General features: G+C 40.4%; 1 protein-coding gene across 8 annotated transcripts in view; it reads left to right on the top strand.

The window, feature by feature from the left end:
* Positions 1-13558, top strand: part of CEP112 (centrosomal protein 112) — a 420870-nt gene that overhangs the window by 84498 nt on the left and 322814 nt on the right. For all 8 annotated transcript variants that reach the window (XM_047081540.1, XM_047081543.1, XM_047081542.1 and 5 more), the window contains 3 exons: positions 1724-1823; positions 5248-5366; positions 10950-11093. In XM_047081540.1, coding sequence (XP_046937496.1) covers positions 1724-1823; positions 5248-5366; positions 10950-11093 — 363 coding nt within the window. The remainder of the gene's footprint in view (positions 1-1723; positions 1824-5247; positions 5367-10949; positions 11094-13558) is intronic.

Here is a 13558-nt window from a genome sequence, read left to right as displayed (position 1 = left end):
GTGGAATTTTACTCTAGCTCAAATTGGTTAGATAAAAACAGCTATCACAAATATGTTAGAGATTTGGTAATGTAATTTTAATAGAACATAATATATATCCAAATGAAATGGAATCTATTGATGTATAAGATAAATAAATACAAAAATATATTTGGAAAAATCACGGTAATAGAGTTTGAACTAGGCTTCTTGGTATGTCCGTTACAAAGATCAGTTCTAAGAAAAACATTTAATAATAAAATTCTTTCCAGGAATTTCTCCTTTAAAATAAATTCTGCATGAAAAAAGAAAGCAATGCAACTAGTTTGAAATGCCAGGTAAAATATAAATAAAATCCTTGACCTTATGCCAGGTTTGGAAAGTATATTCCTCAGTTTGTTGCTTGAATGGCATTTTCTAAGTGTCAGGAATCAGGGAAGAATAAAATTAGAGTGTTTTATCTGTTTGTGTACATTCTTTTCCTTTTTTGCTTTTTTGTGGACTTCAGGATCAAACTAGCTTCTTTTCTATTTACCAATCATTCTTAGAGGTGGAACTAAAACCATGAAAGATAAAGTAAAATGCTGGTAATAAAAGCACTAAGAAAAGGCTGGTGAGACGTTGGTGAACAATCTTCCCTGCCAATATTTTTTAAGCTGAATTTGAGTGTACAGGAAATATACTCCAACCGTATGAAAAGTGGGTATTCATACTCTTGCCTCAATTTGGTTTTCTTTTTTCCCCTTTGTTAGCACATTTTTTGTTCTACTTGCTAACTACTGCATTTTGGTTATTTCTCGTGTGTGTGTGTGTGTGTGTGTGTGTGTGTGTGTGTGTGTAGATGTATTTAGGAGTATAAAATCATGATTCAACCCTAATAAATGATTCATTTAAAACTTCTGACACAATACAATTAATGATGTAAAATATTCATGTAATTTTTGACTTATTTTGAACTGACTTTTTTTGATTCATAATAGCAAAGCTAGATCTAAAAAAAGCCTATTACAGGTCATCTTCCCATGTGTCTGGGGATTTTTGTTATTGTGCATGAAAATGAAAGGACACCAGAGGGAGGATCCAGGGGTCCGCTCATCTGAAGGTGTCCTGTCCCAGTGCAGTGGAGGGGGGGTGGGGGAAGGGTGGATTGTGCTGTGCCAGCCAAGTTTCTGACGGCTTCTCTATGCTTCTTTATGACACACTTTAATCTCTGAATTATATTTTAGAGAATCAATTTATTATTTATGTTCTCCTTGAAAATTGATACATGAAAATTGAAAGCTGATGACATATTTCTTTCAGTAATCAATTATTTTAGTATATTTTATATTTTCTCAATGCCCTAGAAGATAGTTTTTACATCTTTTTTTGGAAACCCATTTATGGGATTAAGTGAGACTTAACAAAAAATACTGAGCTTGTTTTAAAAGTTACGTGTTCTCTATATAAAAAATAGTTTACTGGGGCGCCTGGGTGGCGCAGTCGGTTAAGCGTCCGACTTCAGCCAGGTCACGATCTCGCGGTCCGTGAGTTCGAGCCCCGCGTCGGGCTCTGGGCTGATGGCTCGGAGCCTGGAGCCTGTTTCCGATTCTGTGTCTCCCTCTCTCTCTGCCCCTCCCCCGTTCATGCTCTGTCTCCCTCTGTCCCAAAAATAAATAAATGTTGAAAACAAAATTTAAAAAAAAAAAAAAAAAAAAAAAAAAATAAAAAATAGTTTACTAAAACGTTTTAAATTTATTTGCAGATTTTAGAAAGAAAGAATAATGAAATAGAAGAATTGAAAATTTTATACAAAAAGAAACAAAATGAAATGGAGGAGACTGTTAGAAAACTTGAAAAGAAAGGTGATGTATTGTTACATCAACTTTTTGAAAGCATTTCCATTTTATTTTAATGGTTGTATAAAGTAAAATTTTAGTTCTGACCTTTAATATGAGATGGGGATGTTTATATGGGCTTCCATATGACTGAGTCAAAACTGTGTGTGTATGTGTGTGTGTGTGTGTGTGTGTGTGTGTGTGTGTGTGCGTATGTATGTGTGTGTATGTCTGTGATATGTTTATATGTGTGTGTGTGGTGTGTGTATGTATGTGTGCGTATGGGGTATGTGGTGTGTGTGTGCGTTTGTGTGTGATGGTGGCAGTGGTGGTTGGTTTGATTAAGCAGTTGGATGAATCTGTCACTACTCTTCTACTTCCTAACTCTCTCTCCTTATTGGACTGGAGCGGCCATGGGTCAGTCATAGATTAGAGCTTACTGGCTTTCCCGCGGAAGTCTAGGGAAATTATTCCTCTTGGCCTAATAAAATTCATTACATTAAGTATCTACTTTAAGCCTTGTGCTATAGGCTGGTGTTGTGATTGACAGAACAAACATTTAAAAGGTATTCCCCATTTACACTTTCATTACGAAGGAAAAGAAAGCATGTAATCAAGTGTTAAATTGACTGTGACTATAGGGTAAAACATTGAACTGCAACAGGCAGTCAGAGAGAGTTTTAAAAATCTGTTGTAGGCAAAGGAACCTTAATGATGGTTTTGTGAGATTTGGTTAGTTGGAGGGAAGGGTTCCAGGTACTGGGGGAAGGATGCTGTGCCGTCCGGTGTGCGAAGGGCGTTGGAGAGCCCTTGAGCTGGAGCAGACGTCCTGTACATTAGGAGAAGGATTGAAAAGGACCAGACAGGGGAGCTTAAGCATGGCCTTGAATTTCAGATTTAGAAGTTCCAAGCTTATCCTGTAGGTGCTGGGGATCAGACAAGATTTTTGAGAGGTGAGCTTTAGAACCTCATGTTTTAGGAGGAGTAGCCTGGTAATGGTGAGTGTGACAAACAAGATGAGGCTGGTTTCTAGCCTGTTATAATAGAGGTGGCGTGGAGAGAGAGAGCGAGCGAGTGAGCAAGCGAATTATTCTACTTATTAGAAACATGGGCTCTGATCCCAGCCCTGCCGTTCGATGTCTGCTCTATGACATCCCGAAGTTTCTCGGCTATGGCTTACTCTTTATAAAACGGTGAGGTTGGAATCAATAATGTATAAAGTCCCTTCCAACTCGAGGATGTTCTCCTTCCATGCTTCTGTAACTTGGCATGAGAATACTGGAATGATGGCAGGGCGCTGGGAGGCAGTGAGAGTGGAACTGAAGAAGACATTTTGGAGGATTCGGAGGATTTGGTGAATGGTGAGATAGAATCGATGGGAGAGGTTTCTGTTTTGGGTTTCTGTATAGAACTTGCTCTCTCCCAAACCACCAAACCTGAGTGTATCTGAGAGGATAATGCCCTTGAAATTTAGGGTGGCAATTATATATGTAAGTTAACTAACAAAGCAGATATTTTTAGGTTTATTTCCAGACTTAAATGTTGGTGAAGGTAATTAGACATTTGTTCAGGTTCTTTTGCCAAATATCAGTGGCTACAAAAATAGTTAAAATTTTTTTCTGGGTTTTCGTTTCTTAATGCTGATTCAAACCAGGCAATTTGAACATGCCTGAGATTTCAAAATAATATTTCCTAAGGCTTTTTGAACTGCAAACAGATCTTAGTTTTAATTTTGGAATTGTGAAGTAAAATGCTGTCAATGCTGAAGACTAATATTAGGCTAACCTGGATTCTTTTCTTTTTCCCCTTTTGTGTTGCATGGCTGAGATCTATGTGTGAAATAAGTTTCTCTGTAAATGTTTATGAAAATTTTGCTATCTTAAAGTAAGTGAAGAAGAACATGTTCAGTAAGCTAGGAAAGTAGTACATTCACGTAAAAACGCAAGTGAATTTATTTTACCCTCCAGAAGACATGAGTGTATTAAACAAATGTTCACTTAAATCAGCAACAGTATAAATCATTAAAAAAATTTTTTTAATGTTTATTTTTGAGAGAGAGGGAGACAGAGTGTGAGTGGGGAGGACAGAGAGAGAGGGAGACACAAAATCAAAGCAGGCTCCAAGCTCTGAGCTGTCAGTACAGAGCCTGATGCGGAGCTCAAACTCACACACCGTGAGATCATGGCCTGAGCTGAAGTCGGATGCTTAACCGACTGAGCCACCCAGGTGCCCCATAAAGCATTTTTAATAAGAAGGTAGAAATTTAGATGATTTATAAGGGAAGCGTTTTATATAATTGAAAGCCTGTTTTGTTTCAGTAACACAAACCTTGGCAATCATTTTAATGTATCTAGAAGCGACAGTATATTGAAATGATGAGTTCCTTCATCTGTTTATTCAGGACACATCTTTTTGAGTACTTGCCTATGTGACAGTGTTTTGGCCTGTAGATAAAAAGTTGAAATATCTTTCTCCTTAGGAGATAGGCAAGTAAACCATTATAACATATAAAGTAATAAGTGATTTATTGGAGAAATGGATGAGGTTCCCTGGGAATAAAGAGGAGTTTCTTTCTGCCCCAGCAAGGGGAGGAATCTGGTTGGTGAATGGTTCATAAAGAGGGTGATACTCGAGGGGCACTTGGATGGCTCAGTTGGGTAAGCGTCCAACTCTCGATCTCAGGTCTTGATCTCATAGGTCGTGGGATCGAGCCCGGTGTCAGGCTCTGGGCTGACAGTGCAGAGCCTGCTTGAGGGTCTCTCTCTCCCTCTCTCTCTGCTCCTCCCCCACTTGCTCATACACACACACACTCTCTCTCTCTTTCAAAAACTAATTAAACATTAAAAAAAGAGTAGAAGGTGATACTCAAATTAAGACTAAGGATAAGTAGGGGTTTTTCAGTAAGAAAGAGATGGGCATTCTGGGTAATCAATGATCACAGTTAGGCAGAGAACAGATGAAAGGACATGGCCTCAGGAAGCTGTGGGTAGGTTGGTGTGTTTACAATACAAGTTTAAAAATATGGAAGTGGTGAGAAATATGGCAGGAAATAGATCATGAGGAGCTGTTTCCCATATTAGAGATTTTTGGTTTTTATGTTTTAGGTGAGGGAAGTTGTAGAAAGATTTCAAGTCTGAGAGTAACAGTGCTGCATTTGCACTGTAGAAAGGTCTCTTCAAAGCCACGGAGGACCCACTGGAAGGAAATGATAGAGAGGCCAGCACACTGTTAAAATTGTCTAGGGAGTGAGTAGTAACGGATTCAACCAATTCTGTGGTGATAGAAATGGAGAGAAAGCGAGGAAAGAATAAGAGATCCTTCAGAAAAGACAATTGAGAAGAGTTGCAGAAAAATGGAATTATCTATTAACTGGCAAACCTTATTTTCTGTCATCAGACTCTGATGAGGTAGCTAGAATTGGTTTAACTATGTGTTTCATCATTTTTGACAGTTCAGATCCTTATACGTGACTGTCAAGTTATCAGAGAGACCAAAGAAAACCAGATTACAGAGCTAAAAAAGATATGTGAACAGAGTACCGAATCTCTGAATAATGACTGGGAAAAAAAGGTAAGCGACATAAGATGGTAATGGAAAATACAAAGGTATACGCTTGAAAGTAATATATTTAATTATAAAAATATATTCACAGAATATACAGAAAAGTATGAAAAAAGAAAATAAGATAACTTAAAATTCAGGCCCAACTGTCTAGAAATAGCTACTGTTCATGTTTTGGTATATTCCAGAAGTGTAATGGTTTATAAAGTAGGTTTCACTTAGAAAACTTACTTTTGATTAATTCTTGAATTTCATGTTCTGAAATTTTTGTCATAGCTTATAGATTTTAAGGAAAATTAGTAGGGAAAAAACCGCAGGATAATTTTTGGAAATTACACCTTTTTAATTTTGGATTTTGGCCATTGGATCATTTCTTTTCTGAAATTTCGGATAATACAATATTTATAGTATAAACTTATTTTTGATGTAAACGAAATTAGTAGCGGATGGGTTTTTCTTGGAGGAGCATTTAATTTAATTAAGGAAATATTTTCATATAATTTAGTAGTGCCAAGATCAATGTAATAAAAATACTTGTTATGAACGAATCTCACATAGTCATATAGTACTTTGACTTAGGAGCCCTTGACCATTAGTTCAGATTACAATATGTGCTTACAATAAATTAGGTTACTTCTTTTGAGGTATTCCATCATAAAGATAACTCATACTGTTAACTCATATTCTCTCAATAATAGTCAGGGTTCAAAACGTTTTACTGAAAGTTATCAGTGCCTTTCCAGGCAGACGCCGTTGGTCTGAAATCTGTCCTGGCAATGGTAGCTTTAGGCCGAGTCTGGGAAGTGCGCTGCAGATGTATTACGATGGGGAGAATCCACTCTTTTCTAGTTTTATTTTGTCAATTTATGTGCTTTTTCTCATTCTCACATTTTGGTTTTGCCTTTTTTCCATAAGTTCGGCATACTTTTGTGTTTGTTGCAGGTACATTGCATACAGAACAGGTGTCCTTCCTCCCTTTGTCTGAATTCCCTAGTTCCTTACTTTTCAGTTTAAATTGCTGGGTGTTAGAAGAGAAAAGCCTTCTGCGTTCTACCATGTACAAGGGTACATTTTGTTCCTTTGGCCGGATTAGCAAATCTTTCTTACAGCTACATGGTAATCAGCGGATGTGAAATCCACTGTGAACGTGATTGATGGTCTTTTTTATGAAGTACAATTGCACGTAAATCTGGGCAGATGGGAGAATGTGGTGCAAGTAAGATAGGTACCAAAAATTAATAAGGCGATGATAGGTGTACCTTACGATTTATGCAAGCATTCATTAAAAAATTATGAAGTACCTATATGGACAGGTGGTGCAAGTTTGTGCACGTGCGTGTGTGTACATGCGTGTGCACGTGCGTGGTGTATGCACATTGTGTGTGGTGTGTGCACGCATGCGTGTGTATGGGTGGGGTGTGTGTGCACACTCATGCATGTGTGCGTACTCCCTAATATCCCATTAGAGATCTCCACTGCACATGTCTCACTCCAAGTCCATTATACAACTTCCTATTTAAGATGTCTCCTTGATCGAAATCCCATCGTTCTTCCCAAACGCCATCTTCTTCCTTTGTTGCTAAAACATCTCCTCCTAGGGGTTTTCCCTAATTCCCTGTTCCCCGTGGCATTGCTGTTTGCTCAGATGCTTAGGTTCTTCTTTCTGCCTCACCTCCACATCCAATCACTTGTCCAGTTCTGTTGTTTTGTTACTTGTTTTGTTATTCACCCTTGGTCCTTCCCTAGGTCCAGAGACTATCACCTCTTCCTAGATTTGCTGTAACTGGACTCTCTGTACCTCTTCAGTCCACCCCCCCACAATACACCACACCGATGGTCTTTCTAACACACTGGTCCCCGCCCCGCCCCACACACACCATGTTTAAATCACACCAGTTATTTCCTGGTAGGAAATTTACAGGACTCTTCATGACTGAGACTCTGGATCTTTCAAGCTTCACCTTCTGTCACGACCCTACGCTGTTTCTTGTACTTTTGGACTAGCTTCACGGAACTTTCCCAGTTCTCTGATTCTACCGTGCTGTTTCTAATCTGTGCGCCTTTAAAAACATTGAGTTATGATTCACACACCATAAAATTTACCCTTTTAAAGTGTACAGTTCAGTGGTTTTCATTATATTCACAAGATTGTGTGACCATCATCACCATTTAATTTCTGTCACCCCAGAAAGAAACCCATTAGCAGTCACTTCCCATTTCCCTTCCCTCCGGCCTCTTGCAAACACTAATCCACTCTCTGTCTCTGGAATTCTGCCTATAGAAGCACATACTATGTGGTGGTTTGTGACTGCCTTCTCTCACCGTATGTTTTTTAGTTTCACCATGTCGTGGCATGAGTCAAGAGTTTAGTCAGCATCATGGCTGAATAACCCATTGAATGGACATACCACATTTTGATTATCCATTCATCAGTCATGGCTTGATCTTCCAGGATGACCTCCATCCTGAAGAGCCCATCAAGAGTCATCTCACTGAAACAAAACACACTCGTTTCACCTACGAAATTCTTAAAAAAAAAAATTTTTTTTTAAATGTTTTTTGTTTCTGAGAGAGAGAGAGACAGACTGTGAGTGGGGAAGGGGCAGAGAGAGAGGGAGACGCAGAATCCAAAGCAGACTCCAGGCCCTGAACTGTCAGCAGAGAGCCTGACGTGGAGCTCAAACCCATGAACCGTGAGGTCATGACCTGAGCTAAAGTCAGACACTCAGCCGACCAAGTCACCCAGGCACCCCTCACTTAGGAAATTCTTCAAAACATTTTTTTTAATGTTCATTTATTTTTGAGAGAGACAGAGAGAGAGAGAGACAGAGAGAGAGAGAGAGAGAGAGAGAGAGAGAGAAAGCAGGGGAGAGGCAAAGAGAGAGGGAGACACAGAATCCAAAGTAGGTTCCAGGCTCTGAGCCATCAGCACAGAACCTGACGCAGGGCTCAAACCCATGAACTATGAGATCGTGACCTGAGCCGAAGTCAGATGCTTAACCGACTGAGCCACCCAGGTGCCCCTCACCTAGGAAATTCTAAGGGATTTAGGAGCTCTAGCCCAGGAACCAAGGTCAAAGACCAAATATTAGAAGAAAAGTTGCTCTTAGTGCTTTTACCACTTCGGACATGACAAGGGTTTTAGCTCTATGCCAGGAACTGGGGGCGGAGACCAATATATCTATTTTCTGTTACTTCACGGGTATATACTGAGGAGTGGAATTTCTGGGTCATATGGTAATTCTGTGTTTAACATTTCAAGGAACTGCCTGACTGTTTTCCAGAGTGGCTGCACCCATTAACCTGTGGGCTTTTACAATACTTCTCCACCTATTTATGCAGATTCCTAGTTTTTCTGGGTCTCTTCTGTCATGAGACAACTACATGGCCAAATGTCCAGGCTAAAGATCGATATGTAGGACCCTGGGAAAACCTTTGCATCCCCTACACCCACTGTCAAAACCCTGGCTAAAGAATGTGTGGATCCCCTGATGATCACAGGGCTCTGGTGGCATCTCGATGGCTTAAGAACCCCTAGCCAGGTCTGTCCTTTAGAGCATGACAAGTAGTATTTGCTGCTCAGTTTATCCCCGAGGGTCGTGTTTTCCCTCTTAAAGCCTCCCAGACCAAATTACCTAGATGCTAATTCATTGCTAGGTTTGGGAAAGCTCGCTGTGATCTGTTGTGCCTGGGACTTGGTAGATACCGATAGAATTTCTAGATGAATACTTGAGTATTAGTCATTTCCAGTCAGATAATTGGACTAGATACACCTGTTTGATCCTCAAACGTATCAGCCAAGTTGGAGCATACTTGTTTCTGCCAGTGTCATGTTTCCCCTTGCAGGCTCAACTGTAAATTCCCCGGATGAGATGACTCAGACTGACGTACAGATCCTCCTCTAGCTTCAACCATGTACTAGATGCTGTGGATTTTTAACACTAAGTAGGCAGATGTCCTGGGTGCCCCGGGAGACCATAAACATAAAGAAACCACTACAACAGGGCCCCCCGGGTGGCTCAGTTGGTTAAGCGTCAGACTTCGGCTCAGGTCGTGATCTCCCGGTTTGTGAGTTCAAGCCCCGCATCGGGCTCTGTGCTGCTGACAGCTCGGAGCTTGGAACCTGCTTCGGATTCTGTGTCTCCCTCTCTCTCTGACCCATCCTCTGCTCTGCTCATGCTTTGTCTCTCTCTCTCTCTCTCTCTCTCTCTCTCTCTCTCTCTCTCTCTCTCAAAAATAAATAAACATTAAAAAAAGAGAAAGAAACCACTACAATAGGAGTAAAACCACAAAATCCTAAGTGACCCTTTTAGATCACTTATTAGAGTTACTACGCACATCAGTTGACGGCACCGAAACCGAGGTGCTGTGGGCTTTGCCACATTCACATGCCAGCTAAGTGACTGACTTTTGAATACCAGACCTAACGCCAGTTTAAAGCATATACTTTGGCAAAAAGTACAAATAACAACCTCCCAGGGATTTGGGGGACCACTCAAAAGTAGCCCACACTGCATATGTTGAATTTGTGGAGCCCCAGGGTCGTCTTTTGTGTGGCTGTTACTGAGCCATCGTCACTTTTCCCGTTCAGCTAGAAATTAGCAAACTTCTTGGAATTGGAAAACAATTATTGCCCGCATTCTGCCTTGAATTTCCACCCTGTCTCTGGGTTTTCCCTATTAGTTCAGTGTCTTAAGAATCTCTGTGCACGTGTTACATCCTTGTGTCTCCTATTCGTGAATGGGAAATCCAATCTGTCCTTTAATCTATTCTGGACTTCTCCCGCCCCATCTATTGTGTGAGCCTGGGGTTGGATGCAGGGACAGGAGTTAGACTCAGAATCTCCCTCCCATTAAGATAAGTGAAGGAACCGCTCCCAGGCTGGGAGCCCAGGCTCGCAGCAACTCGGTTTAGAAGCTATCCGCCGAACCTTGTTTTCTTTACCTTAGTTACATAGATATTTTGGAGCTTCGTCCGTGTAAACGGTGGATACCTAGTCTTTATCAAACCTGTATACTTGAGGACACGTAGTATATAGTTCTCCTTAGGGAACTCTTTCCCTATTTGATTTATAAATGCTATCTTTACCTCTACTTTTGGATAGACTACGGAATGGGTAAAAATAGTTTCTTGTTGGGGGTGAGGGTGAAGGAGAAGGCATTGTTAACCTTATTCTTACACAAAATTTTGTGCAAATGAACTGAAAATCCTGACGGATGATGTTCCTAATCAATAACAATATTATAAACTTTTCTGTTTTCTGATTTCAGGCAAATACTAGTGTTGTGTACCTGAGGCGTTGTGCTATCTGTGTGATTTATTTACCCTTTCTACCTGAGGTGGAGAATTCCCTTTCATATTCATTTGTTCATTAAAATTTTCCCTTCAGGAAAGTCAAGAGAAAAATTATTTCTTAGTCACACTCTATACAATATCTTTACTGTGAATATTTATTTGTGAGTTTTACATCTTTTGTTGTTAGGTCACCAAATAAATAAAGAGAGAAATAGAGGCAAACATTTTTTTTTGAGTTGCAAACTAATCTGTTCTATAATAATGGTGAAAGAGTCAATTCTTGAATTCACTGTGTAGCTCCACAATGCCGTGGCAGAAATGGAAAAGGAGAAGTTTGATCTTCAAAAGCGGCACACGGAAAATATTCAAGAGTTGCTCGAGGACACAAATGTACGTCTGAATAAAATGGAGGGTGAATACATGGCACAGACACAGTCCACGGTGAGGCTTTTTTCCCTTTTCTTGCCATTTTTAGTAACTATCCTATTAATCTCCATGACTCCACGCTTCCCCGACATGTGCCGTGCATAAATAAATGTGTTACAGAATTTAAAACAACATTTTACCTTCTTACTTGATGCAAAATTATATGCAACAATGGACAGTCTGTTGAAGTTTGCTGTGGGATTTTACTCTGGATTGTTCAGTGGTGCTTTTTTTTTTTTTCCACCTCCCAGAAGCCTTGACAAATCTTTTTTTTCTTGTTTTTTCACTGACTGTCAGTCTAGAGATTTCAGTCTAGACTTTCAGTCTAGAATCTATCTTTCTCTTTCTCTCTTTCTTCCTTTCTCTCTTTCTTCCTTTCTCTCTCTCTTTCTTCTTTCTTTCTTTCTTTCTTTCTTTCTTTCTTTCTTTCTTTCTCTTTCTTTCTTTCTCTTTCTGTTTTGTTAGTTTGTTTGTTTCATTTCAACTTGACTGAGGGACCAGAGATGTCATATGGTAATCCCCAAAAGTTCCCTTCCTGAAAGGATGCAGAAGAAGGTCACCATAGTTCACAGCAGAGAGACCAGTAACTTTCTCTCAGGAAAGATGAAGGATTCCCCTCAACAGCCCCCTCGAGGAGCATGTGGTTGCAGAAGATGGGTCTGAGAGAGTGAGTTCTTCGGCCTTTGAGAAGCTTAGCTGACTTCCTCAAATACGTAAGCCTGAAACAGGTAGGCTAATGGGTACGTGAACAGGGCTCCTCGCATCTGAAGCAAGTGTACCTCATCAGTCTTGTTCCTAATATGTGATGTGACCCCACTGAATGGTAGAGCCTTGTGTCAGGCTGAACCCTGTTCTCATTTCCCACTGACGGCCCACCCGGGCCACCCTGGCCTTGACCCTGTACTTCCTTGAATTTAAAGGTGTGGTGCTTGACGGGGTGCCTGGGTGGCGCAGTCGGTTAAGCGTCCGACTTCAGCCAGGTCACGATCTCGCGGTCCGTGAGTTCGAGCCCCGCGTCAGGCTCTGGGCTGATGGCTCAGAGCCTGGAGCCTGTTTCCGATTCTGTGTCTCCCTCTCTCTCTGCCCCTCCCCCGTTCATGCTCTGTCTCTCTCTGTCCTAAAAATAAATAAACGTTGAAAAAAAAAAAATTAAAGGTGTGGTGCTTGAACATGAGTCAGTTATTCAATCATATCGTGGAGACCCCTAGACCAGCTCTAGGGCCTGTCTCACAGGGCTAAAGAAATGAGAAGCAGGATCCATAGAGACTTGGAACTTAGGCGTTAGGGTCTTGGGTTCAAATCCCAGCTTCTTACTAGCTTGAGTGCCTTGTCAGTTCTTCCGGTGTTAATTTTCCTCATCTGCTGGATAGGATAACAGTAGTACAGTGTAATATATATTGTTGGAAATTTTAAATAAATTAATATGCATAAGTTATGTAATAAGTACTCAATAGTTAATTTTTTAATGTTATCTTTGAAAATGTAACATGTAGGAATAATAAGAGAGACATATAAATGAGAAAATAATTAAGTCAAGAAGTTAATCAACATTTGTTTGAAGATGGCAGGTTGAAGATCATGTTGGCCTCTATCCCTGCCCACAAAAATGATAGTAAAGGGATAAAGAAAAAGGCATAAACCCAGAAGGACAAAGAGCATTTGACAGTAATACAGTTTTTGGAGTTGGGAGGTTGTAGGTGAAACTGACCTAGCCAGTTCAAGAAAGCAGAACCCTCAGTCAGCACTGAAGAAATGTACAAGCAAACTGGATGGCACCATGGGTCTTCTAGATGTGCAGGGCTTGTCAGCATCAGTCCCTGCTGGAATAGGAGGGTCAGGTGGTGCTTCAGTACCTTGGATTCCTAGAAAGTTTGTTTAAGCAGCTAGATGTTGACTCTGAGTGATGGACACAAGTGGATTTATTATACTATCCCTTTTACTTTTGTATATGTTTGAAATGTCCCATAATGAAACTTTTTTGATGGTAAAATTAACAACCCAAACCAACCAGATCTTTCTGTCCCTCTTCCACCCACTTCATGGAGCGTGGGGGGGATATTAGTGGAAGACATGAATTATTTTCTAAAGGGATTTTTTTTCTTTTTCCTTTTTTCTGGAGGGGGGACTTTGTATTTATTTTGAGAGTGAGTGAGCACGAGTGAGGGAGGGGCAGAGAGAGAGTGAGAGAATCTCAAGCCTTGTTAGACCATATTAGACCAGAACAGATAAGGAACTCCTACAACTCAACAACAACAGTTTCTGGTGCCCTTTCTGCTGAGGCTCACCCTCTCCTCCCTATTTAAAGCATAATAAGTCCAAGAGACATATTTAGTCCCTTATAAAAACATGGCAGGCATTATACTGGGTCCTCGAGCCATAGTGATGACCAGAATGTCTTTGCTCACAGTTTTGTGGGCGTGACAGCCAATCAATGACTATAAATGTCCAGTGGTGGTCAGTGCTCTGATGAAAAAGAAGTC

This window comes from Lynx rufus, unplaced genomic scaffold (genome assembly GCF_022079265.1).
Source record: "Lynx rufus isolate CCGP_SWC_20201006 ecotype Redwood Valley unplaced genomic scaffold, mLynRuf1.p SCAF_18, whole genome shotgun sequence".
Classification (NCBI taxonomy): domain Eukaryota; kingdom Metazoa; phylum Chordata; class Mammalia; order Carnivora; family Felidae; genus Lynx; species Lynx rufus.
The sequence above is the reverse complement of the archived record's forward strand: the minus strand, read 5'-3'. Positions and strand labels throughout refer to the sequence as shown.